A 19,607-nucleotide genomic window follows, 5' to 3' on the forward strand; every position below is an offset into this window, starting at 1 on the left:
GAATTGCCAATGTTTCCTTAGGCTGAAACACCATTTTTTTTTTTTTTTTTAAACTACACCCAAAAAGATCCCAAGACCCCGGAATGAATCTAGTGTTTGCCTACAACTGCATTTTCTTCTTTTTCACCATTTTGCTCATAATATTGGAAATGCTGAACATTAGTGCAGAACTGGTGTCTGGTTTTGTGGCTGGGATGACGAACTGCCGAGGTGGTTATTCCCTCCCCACTCGTGTGGATGCTGCAGGATGCAGATAAGCTGCTTCTCTTTGACAGCAGTACTCATTTAAAGCTTTCTGTGCCATTGCCTGTCCCAGCCCGTGGTGCCTCTGGATTGTCACCCCTAGAGGAACAGCAAAGAGTGGCCTGGATCAAACTGCTCTGAGGCTCACAGAGTCGATGTTGAGACAAGATTACACCTGGGATCCCTGGTCACAGCTCCTCCTGCCCTGGAACTCAGTCCCCCTGGAGAGCTGTTGCCACCAGAGGCACCCACTCCATTGTCACTGCTCTGGCCAGGCCGGCAGTGGTGACAGCAGCTGTCCCTGTTTGCAGGGGCACACTGATTCCCCACAGAGCCGCAGGATCTGGTGAGCTCCAGTTCCCTGCTAGGGAGGGTGTGTAACTGTGCCCTCAAAGGGCAGAAGTTGCTCTCAGTGTTGTCAAATAATGAGTCATTTCTGATGGAGGTTTGAGGGCGCAGGCGGCGCCAGCGCAGGGACCGCCCGGGCACTGCATCACAGCCTCAGCAGCGGAGAAATCAGGAAATCGGGCCCCGGCTCTGCCTGGGAGCCGCTCTCGGACGTAGTGCTCGGCTCTGTGTAGGACAGAGACTCCCCAGGAGTTCAGGGATCCAAGTCCAGGCTCAGCTGTGAGCTTCCCTGGCATCGCTGTCCCCGGCCCTGCATGGGCACCCTGAGGTAAGAGCCAGCTCCGAGGGGCGCTGAGGGCGGACAGGTGTCCGTCCTGCTGTCCCCTCGGGCACAGGGAGGGATGGGCACGGTGCTGAGCGTGGTGGGCAGGGGGACAGTTCCCGGGTGTCCCCCGTTTTCCAGCAGGGGAGCTGTAGCTGCCCTCTGTCCGAGTCACATCCAGGGCCGCCGGGTGTGCGCTCTGGAGGGCAGAGCCCAGCGCGGCTCCATGGCAGCCGGGGCCCCTCCTGTCACAGCGCCGTCAGCTCTGGCACCTCCTCGCCTGGGGTAACTGTGCACTGGGAATAAGCTTGAGCTCTCCAGTCCAGGCTTAGGACTGCTCTCCCAACCCCCACTATGTTTCTGTGCTTCTCAACCTCATTGCAATTACTGACGTTTACCAATTCATAAAAGTACAGAACAGCCCCAAAACAAAGGGGGCAAATATCTCCTTCTTAGGCTTTCTGCCTGCACACTCTGCTTGTGGGAACATTCATTCCAGTGATGGGAATCTCACGGATCAAATACCTCCAGGAACAAAGAGCTGCTTTAGGACAAGGCATGTGAGTGTCACCAGGAGGGAGGTGATTCACTGCTGTCCCTGCTGGTGCCTGGGTAAAGCACTGGCTGGTGTCCACGCTCTGCTGGCAGCAGGTGTCCATTGGGGGTGAGTGTCCATCACCCTGAGCCCCAGGGCCAGCTGCACAGAGGAGAAGCTCTTCCCTTTGGTACTCGAGTGGAGGATCTGTCCCTTCCCAGCACCAACTCCTGTCTGCACATAGGGGCAGGACTGACCAAACAGTTGCTGCTTCTCACCCAAAATTTCTGTCCTTGAGCTGCAGAAAATGAAGGAGAGTTGTCAGAGCTGCCATCAGCCCTCCTGGCTCAGCCAGCACATCCCTCCTTGGACAGGATGTACCTTGGCAGGGATATGGAGCAGACCCTGTTCTGAAGCTCTGTGTTCACGAGGTCCTCACCATCCTGGAAGGGATCTGAGCTGCTGCACCCCGTCACAGCAGCCTCTGGCAGCTCTGTGAAGAGCAGCTCACAGTGGCTGCCTGTGCAGCCCCAGCTTCACCAAGACAACACGTGTGCCATGGATGGGCTGCAAGGCGAGGGGATGGCTTCTGCTAGAGACAAAACTGCTGTCTTCCAATACTAACCTTGTAGCAGCTACTATTGTCCCTGTTTTGTTGTCGTGGATATGGGCTGGCAGGAACAGACAGTCCTTAGATCCCCAGTGCCACAGAGAGGAGTTTACAGCAGTGATGCAGAGCAGTGACTGTGACTCACCTTCCAAAGAGCAAAGTCATCTCTGCTCCGAGGAGCTCATCCCACAGTGTGGGCAGCAGGGGAGAGTGGGATTCTGTCCCTCTGCTCTGCTCTCATTAGACCCCAGCTGCAGAGCTGCCTCCAGCTCTGAGACCCCCAGCATCAGGACGTGGAGCTGCTGGAGCCAGGCCAGAGGAGCCACGGAGATGCTGCAAGGGCTGGAGCCCCTCTGCTCTGGAGCCAGGCTGGCAGAGCTGGGGCTGCTCACCTGGACAAGAGAAGGACACAGGGACACCTCAGAGCCCCTGGCAGGGCCTGGAGGGGCTCCAGGAGAGCTGGAGAGGGACTAGGGACAAGCCTGGAGGGACGGGACACAGGGAATGGCTGCCAGTGCCAGAGGGCAGGGCTGGATGGGATCTTGGGCAGGAATTGTTCCCTGGCAGGGTGGGCAGGCCCTGGCACAGGGTGCCCAGAGCAGCTGTGGCTGCCCCTGGATCCCTGGCAGTGCCCAAGGCCAGGCTGGGCAGGGCTGGGAGCAGCCTGGGACAGTGGAAGGTGTCCCTGCCATGGCAGGGAGTTGAATTAGATGGATTTTAAGGTCCCTCCCTAACCATACCATTCCCTGATTCTATGATCCTCCCAAGGAGGTGACAGTGGGGATGAAGGAGGAAAAGACCCACAATTTTAAATTAAGCTGTCATGTGCATCCCAGCATGACCAGCTGTTGTCAGGGGCAGCACAGGGACATTGTGCAATGGTCCCATTGCATGTGACAGTCCCACCTCAGCCCAGCCTGGCCTGTGTCCCCAGTGCCAGGCAGTCCCCGCACCAGCCCTGCTGCTTTCCATATCAGCAGGGCCATGGCTGCTCCCTCTGGTGACTCAGAGCTCCTGAAAGAGGAGGTGAAAAAGCAAGTTCCTGGTAAAACCACATTACTCCCACACAGCTGTGGTGCTGGGCTCCTGCTCTGCCAGCAGAGCTGCTGAGAGCTGGGGCCCCTCCTTGGTGGCAGAGAGCAAGAGTGCTGGTCCTGCTCCCATCTGTGTGTGGGATAGGAGTGTCCCCAGGACGCAGCTGGCACAGGCAGAGTTTGCAGCCTTTTCCTCCATCCTGTGGTGCGAGGCTGTGTGAGGGACAGGAGCTGCACTGTCCAGGGAAGTCTGTGGGACAGCAGCCGTGACCTGGGACAAGCTAGCTCAGCCCTGTCCCTCCACAGCCCCTTTGGTTTCTTCTGCAGGTGGCAGCAGGAGAGGACAGGGAGTCCCTGATGCGCTGACGGTTGGCCATGTCTGGGGTGAGCGGGGCAGCACAGGGACACCAGCAATGCCAGCTGTGCCCCCAGGACCGAACTGGGGTGGAGGAGGGCTCATGCCCAGTGCCCCTGGTCCCCAGCCAGGGTTTCAGATGGTCCTTGGGGCTGGCCCTGGTGCTGGGGGGAAGCAGAGGGGTCCAGCTCTCGCTGTCCCTACTGACACCATTTCTCCTTGCAGAAGCACTGGCCCCCCGGGACGCAGTGTGTCACCAAGCATGACCACAGCAAGCCCAAGCCCCGGGAGCTGGCCTTCCGCAAGGGGGACATGGTCACCATCATCGAGGCCGTGGAGGTGAGACCTGGGGGTGCTCAGGGACACTCTGCTCAGCAGTCAGAGCCAGTCTCTCCCTTCCCAGAGGGATCCACCCTTCCTTCCCCTGCTCTGAGACCCTCTCATCCCCAGGGCAAAGGCTGGTACCGCGCCAGACACAACGAGACGGGACAGGAGGGGCTGCTGGCAGCCAGCGCCCTGCGGGAGCGCGGGGCCATCCGCGCCGACCCCAAACTCAGCCTGATGCCGTGAGTACAGCTGGGGTGACTGGGGGGCCCGGGGGACCCTGCTGAGCCCCTGCGAGCTCCAACAGCAGATGAGTCCAGCGTGTTCCCCCATCCATGTTTTGGGGGCACAGCTGGGGACAGAGCATCCTGTAGCCATGCCCTGGCCATTTGTTGGGGCCAGTACCTGGCTTTAAGGATCCCTGATTGTGCCAAGCCAGCTTGGCTGGACCCCGTGGAGAGGGGTTTCATGCAGTGGAGTCTGTCTAGCTTTGGCAGGAGCTCTGCTTTCTCCACCTCGCTGCTGCCCCTGGCTCAGCCCCCTCTCCAATGCCCCTCTCCTCAGCTGGTTCCACGGGAAGATCTCAGGGCTGGAGGCAGTGCAGGAGCTGCAGCCCCCCGAGGACGGGCTGTTCCTGGTGCGTGAGTCTGTGCGGCACCCCGGGGACTACGTGCTGTGCGTGAGCTTTGGCAAGGAGGTGATCCACTACCGCGTGGTGCATGAGGAGAACACGCTCAGCATCGACAGCCAGCAGTACTTCTCCAACCTCATTGACATGATTGAGGTGAGACCCCTGGGCAGAGGGTCCCACCTGTGCAGGAGCAGGGCAAGGACCTCATGGGCTCACACAGAGGCAGGTCCTTGTCCTGTTCTGTGTGGTTTTCACTGGTGTTTTACCTGATGTAATTCAAAGGCTCGTGGTTCCCACTCAGTTTGGGGGGCAGTGGGCAGAGCTGGGATATCCCAAGGATGTCTCTCCAAACCAGCTGTGCCAGCTGCAGTCACGGTCCCCAGCCAAAGGCCACATTTTACCCCTATCCCTGCTTATTCAGTGCTTCACGTAGCAGGAAGGCCCTGGTGGCCTCTGCCTCCCCTGGACTTTGAGGCATTTTGCTGCATCTCCTTCCACTCAAAGCCCCCTCTCACCTGCTGACCCCACAGGGCTCACAGGCTGTTGTGTGAGCTCTCACCCCTCCAGTGAGTTTTTCCTGGTGGTCCTTCCCTCACCCTGTCTTCTCTCCAGGGAGTTGCACTCTTGTGGTTTCTTTTTAGACACAAGTTTTGGGTGTCTCCTTTCCCTTCTCAGCTGCCCTGGCCCCACTTTCAAACTCCAAAGGTTGTCCTATCCCATCCCATCCTGTCCCATCCTGCCCCATCCCTTCCCATCCCTTCCCATCCCTTCCCATCATCTCCCATCCTCTCTGGCTGCTTCCTCTCCCATCACCTCTGCAAACTGCCCTCAGCTGCTGCAGCACCTGCCAGGGGTTCAACCACACCAGTAGCACCCCACAGCCCCTGTAGTCCATTGTGGTGTTCCTCTGGGTGCGCCTGGAGGGGAGCCAGGCTGAGACATGGGCTGCCCTCGAGGGTGGCAATGGTGTGGTCTCGTGGGACATCCCAAAGCTGTTCCCTGGACACCCCAACCGTGAGGGTAAGAGCTGGCATCACCTCCACCTGTTCATCCCTTGGCAGCATTACATGAAGGAGCAGGGAGCCATCTGCACCAAGCTGGTGAAGCCCAAAACAAAATCTGGGATGAAGTCAGCTGAGGAGGAGTTGGCCAAAGGTAGGGGATGGTGGGAGGGGGCAGTGGTCTTCATTTTAGGGACAAGGCCCCACTGGTGTCCCCTGCTAACCTGCCCTTGTGCCCATGCCCAGCTGGCTGGTTGCTGAACCTGAAGCACCTCACACTGGGAGACCGCATTGGGCAAGGCGAGTTTGGAGGTAGGTGAGAGGATGGGGCTGGAGGTTCCCCAGGTGCAGCACCCCCAGATGGCACTGCCTGATCCCCTCCCCATCTCATGGCACGGGGGGCTCAGCCTGGAGTGCAGGAGGCCAGGTGTGGGGCTCAGCCTGACTCTCCTGTGCTCTCCCAGATGTCCTGCAGGGCGAGTACTTGGGGCAGAGGGTGGCTGTGAAGAACATCAAGTGTGATGTGACTGCCCAGGCCTTCCTCGCTGAAACAGCTGCCATGACGTGAGTGCTTCACGCAGGCACGGCCCGACCCTGCCTGTGGCCCGGGATGAGCAGGCACCTCCTTGACTCAGATCCCCTCCATTCCAGGAAGGTCCGGCACAAAAACCTGGTGTGTTTGCTGGGAGTGATCCTGCACAATGGCCTCTACATCGTCATGGAGTTCATGAGCAAGGTGAGAGCACCTGGCTGCTCCTCAGCCAGTGGGACCCATCACCACTTAGATTTGGGAGCAATATCTCTGTCTAGGGGCTGGCTGAGTCATCACAGATGCCAGGCACTGCAGCACCTGCAGAAGGCTAGGTCTCCTGGCAGCCCCATCCTGTTGGTCCTGACTCATTTTATCCTCCTCTGTCAGGGCAACCTGGTGAACTTCCTGCGCACGCGGGGCCGGGCGCTCGTCCCGACCCAGCAGCTCCTCCTGTTCGCTCTGTAAGTTCCTCTCCTGCTCCGGGCTGGGATCCAGGGCCCTGCATGCCCCTGTGCAGCCCCAGGGAACGCCCGGTGACAAGGGACTGTCTCACTTGGTTGTGGCAGGGATGTGGCTCAAGGCATGGACTACCTTGAGTCCAAGAAGTTGGTGCACCGGGACCTGGCTGCCCGCAACATCCTCATCTCCGAGGAGAACGTGGCCAAAGTGAGCGACTTCGGCTTGGCCCGGGTCAACCCCAAGGGTGCAGACGCCACGTTGCTCCCTGTGAAGTGGACGGCACCAGAGGCCTTGAAACACAATGTGAGGGACAGTGAGAGGGACAGGGCTGGCCAGGGGGTCCTTCCAAAGCATCTCATGCCCCTGGGCTGCCCCTGCTTGTTCCCATTCCCACTGACCCATCCCTGCCCCATGGTGGCCTCTGGCACAGTCAGCCCTGCATCTCCCAAAATTCTGCCCCTGTCCCGAGCAGGTGTGCAGTGGGAATTGGGGCAGGATGATGGGACCGGGGGGTGTTCACGCCCTGGGGAGCTGAGGGGGGGCAGGGGGCAGTCAGTGTCCTCTGTCTTGCTCTCGGGAAGCAGCGGGGACCCAGCGCAGCCCTCAGCTGGCTTCAGCCTCCCCTCTCCTGCCGCCACAGAAATTCTCCTCCAAGTCAGACGTGTGGAGCTATGGGATCCTCCTGTGGGAAACCTTTTCCTTTGGACGGGCACCGTACCCCAAGCTGGTGAGCACTGTGCCAGGGAACACCACAGGTTACACCCCACTGGCACTGATGGGACAGGGACATCCCACTGCCCTGAGCAGAGCAGGGAAGGGGGTTGGCAGCTGGCTTCTCCATCCTGGCAGGCCCTGAAGGAGGTGACGGAGCTGCTGGAGCAGGGGTACCGCATGGACCCCCCCGAGGGCTGCCCGCCCACCATCTATGCCCTGATGAAGAGCTGCTGGGAGCTGGAGCCAGGCAAGCGCCCGTCCTTCAAGAAACTCACAGAGAAGCTGCAGAAGGAGCTGAAGCACCTGAGAGACATTTAACCCCCATTAATCCTGCTACCAGGACACAGAACCTGAAGCCCCTAGACCCTCCAGGGTTGGAAGTGGCAGGGCAATAGGGGCCAGGGACAGGGAGGCTTGTGGTGCTGCTCTCTCCCTGTGGAGATGGGGTAGCAGCCTCCCTCCATCCCGGCATGGTCCTTCTACCCACCACACAGCCCAGAGAAGGTTGCCATGGGGTTGATCTCCTCTGGCCCATCACAGTGGGGAGCACAGACCCCAAGGCAGCCAAGCCCACACCCCTGTGCTCACCCCCAGGAGGAGATGCTGCGTGTGGGGTCCCTTCAAGCTGCGACTCCCAGTGATGGGAGGCAGGACTGGACATCTCCACTCACTGGAGGATGAGACCCCCACCCTGGCTCAGCCCTGCCCCAGCGCCCAGCCCCACACGGGGATGCTGGCACAGCCAGCTAAACCACATGGAGTTGGGCTTTTTGATTAAACCAAAGAATCTAGTTCAACAGCATCTTTAAGCCTCTGGAGTGAAATTAGGCCTATCTCTCACTTAGGGCCTGACAAAGCCCAGTGAAAGGCTTTGGGGGGGCCAGGAGCTCTGGCCCTTGGAACCCCCGATGCTCTCCAGCCCTTTTCCATCGGGGCTCTGTGCAGCAGGGGATTATGCTTTAATCAGAGCCTGTATGGGAATTGCTTTCACATAGATTACAGGCACGGGGCACATCCCCAGCCGTGGGGAGCCCCCAGCCTCGCAGGCTGCCGAGCAATCTCAGACTCGGTGGAGCAGGGATTAGCGGGGGCACGGGGCTGCCGCGGGTGGGTGTGCCCCGCCACCGCCTCATCTGCTGCCAGTCCTCTGACCCTCGACTGGGTTTTTTCAGCTAATCCTCTTGTGTCTCCTCTGTGCTGACTTCCTACACCCCCAATCCCCCTGAGTGCATGGTTCTGGGTGCCCAGAGCATGGGGCTCTCCCCAAGGCTTGCCCCAGCCCCATGGGTGCTGACCCAATTTTGGACCCATGTAATGGGGGGTATTTCAGCCTGACCCAGAGTGTGCTGCAGTTCAATGGCTCCTTCCACCTCCCTATCACTCTGATGAGGCAGCACCTGCTGTGCCCCCACACTGCCACTGTCCCCTGCAAGCACCCTTGGGTGCAGCAAAGGGAAGGTCCTTCCACCCTGACTGTGCCTTCCCCTCCTAATGCCTTAATCCGCCCCTGATCCGCGGTGCCCCTGGGGCTGGGCCCACTGACCTTGCGGGCACTGGGACCCGGTGGGCACCTTGGGGCAGGAGCTGCCACCACCACCCACCATGGCCTCCTTCTTCACGGCCGCCCTGAAGAGCTTCCAGGGGGGCAAGGACGAGTCCCCCAAGGGGGCCCCCAAGGATGACAAGGCAGCTGCACTGCCCAGCAGCATGGCCCGCGAGGAATTTGAGGAGTACCAGAGGCAGCTGCTGGAGGAGAAGTAAGGCTTTGCCGGGGCTGAGCAGGTCACGAGGGTCCCCAACACTCCAGAATCAGGATCCCACCTGCTGTGGGCTTTCCCCAGGGTGGCACAGGACAGGGACAGGAAGGCAGCTGGGGCAAGAGACAGTGCAGAGCAGGTGCCCTTCAGCGTGTCTCCCCCACAGCATGGGAGGTCCATGGAGGTGCTGGCACAGGGCTGTGACAGCACCTTCGTGCACCACAGGTGACAAGGGGAACCCCCAGGTGTCAGAGCCCCAGGATGGTTCCAGCCCAGCACCCTGGGAGCCAAGGGATGGGGGTCAGCACAGGATTGGATTCAGGTGCCGCCTCCCTAGGACTGTGTGCTGTGGGAACCCAGCAGCTCAGCACCAGGGAGATGAGAGGCTGCAGGAGGAGCGAGTCCCTGCAATGGGCGCCTTCACCAACCGCCTCTGAATCTGGGTGCTGAGCTGCGTGGACAGGATGTGGATCCTGCTCCCAGATCCCCACTTTAACCCTCTTGTGGGTCTCAGATGTTCTCCCTCCTGCCCTAGAGCTGCTCTGCAGGAGGAGCAAGGTGATCGGGATCGGGTGGTCCTGGGGGGCTCGGTGAGGAGGGGGTGATGGTGTGGCACCTCCTGCAGGATCGAGCGGGACAAGGCGTTTGCACAGAGGAAGGCAGAACGGGCCACGGTGCGGATGCACCTGCGGGACAAGTACCACCTGGCCCAGGTAAGCACCAGCCTGTCTGCAGACCCGGGGGCTTCCCCTTGACCCTACATTGCCCGGAACAGCCCCAAGCCCGCGGCTGCCGTGCTCCCCTGGGCTGGAGGGATTCCTGAAGAGGGCAGCAGACGGCCACTGTCTCCGTCTTACTATCTGCCGCCCACTGTCCATCCAGCGTCCGAGTCTGGCACTGGACAGTCCTGGAATCCCGCCGTGTCGCCAGGACCCCAGGACTGGCCGTTCTCTATCCCCCGTCCCCTCTCCACCGCGGTAGGCACCGCGTCTGTCCCCACCCGACACCCTCTCTCCCCCCCGCGTTTAGGACGAGCGGGACGACGCCCAGGTGCACGTGGCCGGAGGGGCGGTGGAGCTGCCGCAGGACCTGGCAGCCATGGTGCACAGCGAGGAGGAGGAGGAGGAAGATGGCAGCGCCGGGGCCTTCGCCTTCCTGGCGAAGCTGCGGCAGGTGGAGCTGCCGGCGCTGCGGGACCGCGCCCTGGGCGGTGTGGATCAGGTCAGGGAGAAGTGCGCCCTGATGTAGCAGTGCTGCAGGTGCCATCGGCAGGCCCTGTCCCCGGGAGCCACGGGATGCCGAGGCTCTGGGTGCCTTGACTTGGCGTGAGTGTCACAGTACATGTTAGGTGTGGGTTTTCTTCCCCAAAACCATTCGCAGTTGCTTTCCCGGGGTGTGCAGGGGTGTAGAATGCCTGGATTCCCTCCAGCCGGTATGGTCAGGTCCCTCTCGTGGTGCTCCTGGTGTGAGCCCCTACACTGGACAGGTCCCTGACACCGTTACCGCTCTCACCAGCCCTGGCACCGTGCACCTTTTGGCTCAATAAATACAGCATTTGCCGGCACCATTCTGGTCGTCCTGCCACATGCCGCACCCGCACCCTGTCCTGGTGGGTGAGGGGACCCGCTGACATCTCTGGAGCCGGGCTGCCCTGTGTCCCCTGAGCCACCAACCAGCCCGGGGATGCTCGGCCACTGGGTCCGTGCCCCCCTTCTGCAGCAGCCCTCACCGGGACCCAGTGATCCCCCTGGCTACCCCTTGGGGACAGCGCCAGGGCGGGTGTGGAGCATTTACTCCCGTGCTCGAGCATCTTCAGTGCGGGCAGCAGGGACATCCCTTTGGCTGGGCCAGGCTGCCCGGCTGCCTCTTGCCCCGCCGGGGACTCTGTCCTGGGCGCTCGGCAGCAGCGCTGGCTTAAATGCGGCCGCTCCGGAAGGCCGGGGGCTGCTGAGATCACTAATACCTGCCTATTTTAGCGAGCTCTAATCTTCCTGAGTCGCCTGTCCCCGAGGACTAAGCTCGCTGAACCCGCGTAAAATGTTCGGCCAGGGCTGGCCCCAGCGGCACCTCCCGCCGGAGCCGGAGCCGCCGGGAATCACGCTGTGTGTGCATGAAAGGAAGGACGCGCTGAGCCGCCTCCATCCTCCCCACGCCGCTGCCATCTGCTCCGGAAAGGCTGCGGGGACGGCCCTGCCCGGGCTGCCCACGGCCGCGCTGGCCGGGCTGGGAGGGCGCGGCCGGATCCAGCGCAGGTGGGCCGGGAGCTGCTCCCGAGCTCAGCGCTGCCACCAGAGCCAGCGGGCTCGGCCGCCACTAAGGGGCCGGAGCACACGGAGCAGGGCGGTCCTGGATGCACGAGGTGCCCAGTTCCCCCTGGAACCCCTCCCGGTACCAGCCCAGGGGCTGGTGGCTGCTGCAGCATCCCAGGGAGCGTGAGACAGGCTGGGCCTGACACCGGGGAGCCTCGGGATGTTCGGTGGCCCCACTGTCCCTGCTGACTTCATCATCCCTGCTGTCTCTGCCATCATCCTCATCCCCGTTCACCAGCTTTTCTTCAGAATCTTCAGGAAATCTCCCTTCAGGCACAAACCCCACGTGTGGGATGGGACCGTCTGTGCTACGGCAGGATCCTGACAGGGCGTTAGCAGCTGTGGCACCCAGCACAACGCTGATCCCACCGCACATCGCCACCAAGTGCCAGCCGCTGGGATGGTGGCACTGAGGTCCCCAACGAGCTCTGCCACCACCACCTCCGTTCTCCATCCCCGTTCCACATCAGGGTCCTATCCTGCTCTGATGGCAGCCCTCTCCCAGTGTTCCCAGTGGGGCTGCATGGGGACTCCCAGCGCCAGCTGGGATTCGGGTCAGGACCCTCCGCCAGGTCTCCTTGGCTAATCGTCCTGCCCCCCCGCCCTCCCCATGCTGCCACCTGCCTCCCGCTCAGCACCCTTTTGGGTCACCCCTGCTGCCTCCCCGCCTGCCAAAGGCCTCTTAATGAACTAAAAAAGTGATAAATCCCCGGCCGAGCTGGTCACGTGAGGCCGGTGGCCCCCGGCCGCCCCCCGGCCCGACCCCCGCCTCCGGCCCCACCGCCCCGGTAAGCTGACGCAGCGTCTCTAAGCGTTAGCAGCTTTGCGCGCTAATAGGATTAGGGAGGTTTAAAACTGTCATTTGAGTGAACTAAACCCCCTGATACTCTGCATTGCACCTTCTTAACCAATTTGCCTTCAATTAGGGTAATTGGGAAACTAGCAAAGAAGTATAGCATTAATATTTTAAAGTGATGAAGCGATTACGGGCCTTGGACAAGGAAGCAAATCAATTTGCTATCTGCTCCTAAAAGGCAATTATAATCATTTGGCAAATCAGCCTGCCGCCTCCCCCCGGGCGAGGCAACACCTTGCGGCGGCCGCGAGGCCGGCACGGCACACGGAGCGCCGGGGCCGGGCAGCCGGGCAGCCCCCCGCCCCCAACCCCGGCACCGGGCACCTCCCCGCACCCCCGGGCCAGGGGGACACCCCGGGGAAACTTGCCGAGAGCCATCGGTGTGGGGCACACGGCACAGTGTGCGCTCACTCACACAGCGGCCAGCGTGGGCATCGGGGCGAGCGGGGTCCAGTTTGCACCCCTGCCCCACACATGGCCCTGCCCCACACATGGCCCTGCCCCGCACATGGTCCTGCCGCACACATCACCCTGCCCCACACATCACCCCTCCCCCACACATCACCCTGCCCCACACATCACCCTGCCCCACCCATCACCCTGCCCCACACATCACCCCTGCCCCACCCATCACCCAGCCCCACACATCACCCTGTCCCACACATCACCCCTGCCCCACACATCACCCTGCCCCACACATCACCCTGCCCCACACATCACCCCTGCCCCACACATCACCCTGCCCCACACATGGCCCTGCCCCACATGTCACCCTGCCCCACACATGGCCCTGCCCCACACATCACCCCTCCCCCACACATCACCCCTGCCCCACCCATCACCCAGCCCCACACATCACCCTGTCCCACACATCACCCTGCCCCACACATCACCCTGCCCCACACATGGCCCTGCCCCACACATCACCCTGCCCCACACATGGCCCTGCCCCACACATCACCCTGCCCCACACATGGCCCTGCCCCACACATCACCCCTGCCCCACACATGGCCCTGCCCCACACATCACCCCTGCCCCACACATCACCCTGCCCCACACATGGCCCTGCCCCACACATCACCCTGCCCCACACATGGCCCTGCCCCACACATCACCCCTGCCCCACACATCACCCCTGCCCGGGGATGTCCCCAGCCGCTCCCTGCCGTCCCCTGCAGCGCTGCCTGGCACGGGGCTGTCACCCCATCCCCAGGGCCTCCATGGCCTGTGCAGGTCGTGCCATCCCTGGGGTGTGGTCTTGCCATCCCCCGGGCAGTGCCAGCCTGTCCCTGGGGTGGTGGCACACTGTCCCCAGGGTAGTGGCATGCCATCCCCAAGACACCATCACACTGTGCCCAAAGAGGTGTGAGACAGGGCAGGTGAAGCCTCACAACCCCAGTGGGGACCACGGGGTGGCCTCGGGGCCCACACCAGGACCCAGAGCGGGCTGTGGGGTCTCGCCAAGAGCAGCTCTGGTGGGGAGGGCACAGACCCACTCCGGGGCCAGCAGCCACCTTGCACAGGGTCCAAAACGCCCACAGTGACATTTGCCATCCGAAAGGGGAAGTCTGGCGAGGAGGGGAAGGGAGTGGGAGGAAGCCTAGACAGGCCCGGGGGTGGCAGCGGTTGCAGGTGGCAGGAAGATGGTTTTGGGAGAAAGTAAAAGTGAGCAAAGAAAGAAAAGGGCAAAATCCACCCCACATAATGGGGGCTGTGGGCAGCACCAAGCACATCCCCCAGCACAGCCCAGGACCTCCACCATCATTCTTCGGGGCCCAGGAGCTGCAGTGGGAGTGCAGAGGAGAAGAATGGCAGCCCTGCCGCTCAGCCTGGCTGCATTTGTCCCACGCCCCCCTTAGGCCGGGGCCCATGAGCACCCCCCAGGGACTGTCCCCTTGGCTGGATCCCACAGCTGGTCCCCACAGTGTTCCCATGCCTGGCCCCAGTGCTCAGCCCATGTCCATGAGTCCTCCCCAGGCCTGGTCCCATGGGCATTGTCCCGTGGCTGCTCCCCAGACTTGGCTCTCCTGCCTGGTCCCCTGCTCTGGTCCCTGTGAGTGTTCCCTGCCTGGGCTTCATACCAGGTCCCCAAGGCTGTTCAGGGGGGATGGCCTCTGTGGCTGGTCCCTACACCTGGGCCCACAGCCAGACCCCAGAGCAGGTCCCCAGGTCGTGTCTGCACCTGCACCCTGGGTCCTAACGCTGGACCCCACGCCTGGTCCCCATCACTGTCCCCACACCTGTCCCCATCTCTGCTCCCCACATGGGCAGGGCTCTGCAGGCAGCATCACGGGGAGCCACAGGGCCACCCACGCTGTCACAGGGCCACCCCCAGGCTCGCCATCCCTGTCCAGGGGGGACAACACCCATCACTGCAGCATCCCCATCCCACCGAGGCTTGGGGCACCTGCCCCGGACCCCATCCCTGGGGCAGAGGCTCCGCAGTCCAAGGAAATCCTGCCCCCTCCCCCTCCATCCTTTCTTCTCCGCTCCCCCTGTTTCTAATTCTTTCTCCTCGCCCGTAATGAGGGGATTACACGGCAAACTCCAGCAGGACGCCTTTGTGGGGAGACAATCCGAGTGGGGAAGGCAGTTCGGGGCTTTGTCCGCCACTGCCCCCCCGGACCCGTGCTGGGGGGACATTTAGAGCAATTACTTGTCCAGAAAGTAACTGTCAATCATTCTTAAAGGGGAAGGCCTCCAATTAATAACCTCGTCTTAATCCTTTGGACTCATTTCCAATCTGCGGTGCCTTGGTGACATCTGCAACACTAAATAAAGATTCTCCCGAGCCTTAGCACGGCGGTTCTGTGACAAATAAGAAGACTAGAGGCAACTTTGGCTGCCAAAGCTGCGAGATTGGTGAGGTTGAGCCGCTTGTTTGGTTCCCGGGAGGGACCAGCAAAGTTAAATACTCCTGGAAAAGCCGAGTTGGGCCCAGCAGGTAACGCCGTTTTTTTCCAATTCGGGACAAAGCGCCGAGGGAAGATGCTGAGGAAGGGAGTGGGTGTCCCCAGGGTGTGCCTGGGGTTGGTGTTGGGGACGGGGCTGGCACCATTCCATGGGGACTCAGGAGTGGGTGCCGGCGCCCGCCAGTGTCACTCGCCCTGAGTCACACAGAGCCAGAGGCAGGAGCCACCCGTGCTCCGACCACCCGTCCCTGGCGGCTCGAGCCCAGGGAGCCAAATTCTGGCACCCAGATGGGCTTCCAAAGGCAAAGAATGGGGTCTCAGTGGAAGGTGGGGCTGTCCCTGGACTGTCTCTTCCACATTGCCTGCTGACAGGGGAGGTCACCTGTCCTCACTGATGCTTTGAAGTGCTCAGGAAGTGAGGGGGTTTACCCACTTTGATCAGGGCTCAATGTAATTTCTGTTGCTTTTTTGGGTGTCTTGACCAGCAGCCATTCTCTCCCCCCAGCTAGCAGCCCCCACAGGAAAGCCAGGGACTGGAGCATCAAGGAGAGGGGGGGAAGAACTCTAGTGAGGTATTGGGTCCTTATGGTTCCCAGCACAGTTTTACAGCTTAAGGGCTTAAACCTGAAAATTGCTGCTAGCATGACAGAGGCTACAGGAAGATGTCTTTTAGGAGCCAGAGTTTAGCAGTTCCCCCACCCCCAGCTCAGCGTGGCCTGTTTCCAGGCAGGATTCCCAAAACACTGGTGGCAAAGGCTTGGGAGTCCTGAGGCCAGTCCTGGACTATGGGGAAAATGGGATGGTTGGTTGCTGCTGATGTCCCCCCAGCCTGATCTGTAATGCCCCCGTTCCCCACTCAGGGACATTCTGTGTCCCCAGGCAGGCCGAGGCAGACTGGGGCGGGGGTCCCCATCCCGCAGGGTCTGGGGGTGCCGCTCTGCTGCTGGGTCACTGCTGCTCTGCTGCTCTGCTGCTCTTGGCTCATCTGTGCTCCCAGGTTGGGGTTCGCTGCTCCTTGGGAAGTTTTTGCCTCCTTTGCTTTCTGATGGGATCAGAGGGTGAACCATGGGGCTCTATCTCCACACCTTAGCCCTGTCCCCCACCACTGCCCCTCTTCTTTTCCCGCTTGCCCCATCTTAGCCCCAGCCCTCCCAGCCTCTCTCTGTCATCCCCCCCGTGCCCATCTCACCCATTCCCATTGCCCCAGCTCCTTCCAGCTCCCCCCCAGCTCTGGCTCCCCCCCAATGCTCCATGGGACCGTGGGACATGGCTGGTCAGGGCAGATGGGGATCCTGATGGGGTGCTGGGTCCCCTGGGAGGATCCGTGCCCTAGGAAGGTGCTCCAGGTGCTCAGCCCCCCTCTCTCCTCTCATTGCAGGTGTGGAGCTGCGCAAATGAGAAGCAGGTAAGTGAGAGCAGGATGTCAGTGGGGGACCCCATCCCTTCCCTGTGTCCCCAACCCCAGAACATGCTATGATGCTCACACAGTGACCACAGGGCCCCTGCTCCCCCCAGCTCCCCCCTACTGCCTTGGGGCACCCCAGGGTGCAGCACCCAACACCCCTGCCCTAACTTGTGGCTCCCCGGAGGCACCCTGAGACTGTCGGGCTGGACCCAGAGCCCCTGGCACTACAGACACTCTACCAGGGGCTGTGGGGCATCGATGTGGCCTCCAGCTCCCAAAGGCACACACACCCTGCTGCACTCCCTGCACACACACCCTGTGCTGCACCCCCTGCACACACACCCTGCTGCACTCCCTGCACACACACCCTGCTGCACTCCCTGCACACAGACCCTGTGCTGCACTCCCTGCACACACACCCTGCTGCACTCCCTGCACACACACCCTGTGCTGCACCCCCTGCACACACACCCTGCTGCACTCCCTGCACACACACCCTGTGCTGCACCCCCTGCACACACACCCTGCTGCACTCCCTGCACACACACCCTGCTGCACTCCCTGCACACACACCTTGTGCTGCACCCCCTGCACACACACCTTGTGCTGCACTCCCTGCACACACACCCTGCTGCACTCCCTGCACACACACCTTGTGCTGCACCCTCTGTACACACAGCATGTGCACAGCCCCTCTGGGAGTACAGCACCCACTGGGTGTGCAACACACGCTGCAGACACTGCAGACACTACACACTCTGCACACCCTGCACACACAGCCCCTGGGCATGCACTGATAGCACTGGACACACTGCCCACATCACACACCCACAGCACACACTCTGAGCACACCACAGCAGCACCAGGCACACTCTGCTCGTGTTGGCTGCACGGCACAGACACAGCACATGCTGGGCAGGCACTGCACATTGCCACATACTTGCACACACTGCATGTGCTGCACTGCACGGTGTGTGCCACAGGCTCTGCACGTGCCTCTGCTGCCTGTGCCATGTGCACTGCACAGGCTGCACACACTGCACAGGCTGCACACACTGCACAGGCTGCACACATGCACATGCTGCACACACTGCACACACTGCACACGCTGCACACACTGCACAGGCTGCACACACTGCACAGGCTGCACACATGCACATGCTGCACACACTGCACACACTGCACACGCTGCACACACTGCACAGGCTGCACACACTGCGCAGGCTGCACACATGCACATGCTGCACACACTGCACACACTGCACATGCTGCACACACTGCACATGCTGCACACACTGCACAGGCTGCACATGCACAGGCTGCACATGCTGCACACACTGCACACACTGCACAGGCTGCACACACTGCACACATGCACATGCTGCACACACTGCACACGCTGCACAGGCTGCACACGCTGCACATGCTGTACACTGGGTGCCCACAGCTCCTGTGGCCACAGGCTGCGCATGCTCCACACACATTGTGCTCCCTGCACACCCACAGTGCTGTGCAGGCCCTGCATGAGCGCTGTGCACACACACTGTGCCCTGCATGCAGCAGTGCAGACACTGCACAGCATGTGCTGCATGCATGGCACACAGCCACTGCACCCTGGCACTGCTCCCGTGTGGCGCAAACCACCCCACACACCCCCATCCCCACACACCCCCATCCCCACACACCCCTATCCCTGCACACCCATATCCCTGCACACCTCTATCCATGCACTCTCCCATCCCCACACACCCCCATCCCCACACACCCCCATCCTTGCACTCCCCCATCCCCACACACCCCCATCCCTGCACACCCCCATTCTCACACACCCCTATTCCTGCACTGCCCCATCCTCACACACCCTTATCCCCACACACCCCCATCCCCACACTCACCCATCCCCACACACCCCCATCCCTGCACTCCCCCATCCCCACACACCCCCATCCCCACACACCCCCATCCCTGCACTCCCCCATCCCTGCAGTCCCCCATCCCCACACACCCCCATCCCCGCACACCCCCATCCCCACACACCCCCATCCCCGCACTCCCCCATCCCTGCACTCCCCCATCCCCACACACCCCCATCCCCGCACTCCCCCATCCCCACACACCCCCATCCCCGCACACCCCCATCCCTGCACTCCCCCATCCCTGCACTCCCCCATCCCCGCATGTGCACACCCACACCGTGCAGTGCTGCACTCCTTCCATCGCATGCCCAGCCCAGCACACCTTCCCCCCACACACCTGTGCCTCACTGGGAGCCCCCCTGAGCACACCTGGGCCCCTGCCCAGGCACAGGCACAGCTGCAGCCACCGCAGGCACACAGTGCACACCCCCACTGCGCACACAGCATCCCACACAGACACCCCTGTGTACGCAGCCTGGGCAACACCTGACACCCAGCCCCTGCTCGCTGCCCTCTAGGACCCCCATTTACCCTCTCCCAGTGTGAACCCACTCTCCTTTTCCCTCCCCACTCCCACTGAGGCATTAGGTGAGCCTTTGCTGGCGGGTCTGGGCAATGCAGTGCCTTCCCCTTGCCCCAGGATTACAGTTTTCTGCCCCATTTCCATGTCTGCTGACATCCTCATGGTGGAAAGAGACCCTTAATCCCCTGCAAATACTGCAGGAAGATTTCAGATGCCGGATAAAAAGCTTAAAGATGAAACGTTGCGAGGGTTGAAAATGCTTATAAGCGTCACCAAAACGGTTATTAGCTGGGGGACAGCGCCAGGTCACTCCCGCCCAGCCCGGGGGCTGACACTGGGTCCTTCCAGGGCCAGCCTTCTCCATGGAAGAGGCCGGACAAGAGGAGCTGGGGAGGAAGCAGGGAATTAACCCAGGCTTGGTCCCGTCCAGGCCAGGGCAGAGAGAGATCAGGTCGGCTCTCAGTGATGGCACTTCCATGAATCCTCCATTTTAGAGGAAATCTGACTTTTAGCACCATTGGGTTCATTGGCCTGGTGCCATCTGACAGTAGAGCCAAGCGTGAGGCATCCCCTGGATTCTGGGTCAGTCCCCAGGACCCCGGGTCAGTCCCCAGGACTGTGGATCAGCCCCCAGGACATCACAGCCCTGGGATCCTCTGCTGTGGCAGAGAGGATTATGCCTTTGCATAACCTGTTCCAAGAGCCACCCTACCTTCCCATCCCTCTGTTTTCTTGTCCGTCCATCCCTGGGCTGGGGACACACGTGGGACCCAAAGCCCCCAGGCCCCTCTGACTCTGCGGTGGCCCCGCAGGTGCCACC

At 61.6% G+C, this 19,607-nt stretch overlaps 2 protein-coding genes across 2 annotated transcripts; both read left to right on the top strand.

Annotated features, from left to right (window-relative positions):
• Window positions 1–790: 790 nt before the first annotated feature.
• Window positions 791–7,882, top strand: MATK (megakaryocyte-associated tyrosine kinase). The gene is made up of 13 exons (XM_084221019.1): window positions 791–919; window positions 3,420–3,476; window positions 3,673–3,786; window positions 3,898–4,013; window positions 4,336–4,555; window positions 5,464–5,557; window positions 5,650–5,715; window positions 5,868–5,967; window positions 6,055–6,139; window positions 6,323–6,396; window positions 6,502–6,697; window positions 7,035–7,121; window positions 7,244–7,882. The coding sequence occupies exons 2-13, from the start codon at window positions 3,468–3,470 to the stop codon at window positions 7,424–7,426; spliced, it is 1,344 nt and encodes a 447-aa protein (XP_084077145.1). The 5' UTR covers window positions 791–919; window positions 3,420–3,467; the 3' UTR covers window positions 7,427–7,882.
• An 828-nt stretch (window positions 7,883–8,710) lies between these two features.
• On the top strand, window positions 8,711–10,113 carry LOC311162604 (complexin-3-like; the record flags this gene model as incomplete). Its single annotated transcript, XM_084221020.1, has 3 exons — window positions 8,711–8,865; window positions 9,491–9,578; window positions 9,895–10,113. 3 exons carry the CDS (start codon window positions 8,711–8,713, stop codon window positions 10,111–10,113), a joined length of 462 nt encoding a protein of 153 aa, XP_084077146.1.
• Between the last annotated feature and the right edge of the window lie 9,494 nt (window positions 10,114–19,607).

The sequence above is a fragment of the Fringilla coelebs genome (genome assembly GCF_963513975.1).
Source record: "Fringilla coelebs genome assembly, chromosome: 24".
NCBI classification, from domain to species: domain Eukaryota; kingdom Metazoa; phylum Chordata; class Aves; order Passeriformes; family Fringillidae; genus Fringilla; species Fringilla coelebs.

Coding starts and splice junctions, on each gene's coding strand:
- MATK (XM_084221019.1), top strand. Junction 4,014..4,335: donor CCCAAACTCAGCCTGATGCC/GTGAGTACAGCT, acceptor CCCTCTCCTCAG/CTGGTTCCACGGGAAGATCT. Junction 6,397..6,501: donor CAGCTCCTCCTGTTCGCTCT/GTAAGTTCCTCT, acceptor TGGTTGTGGCAG/GGATGTGGCTCAAGGCATGG.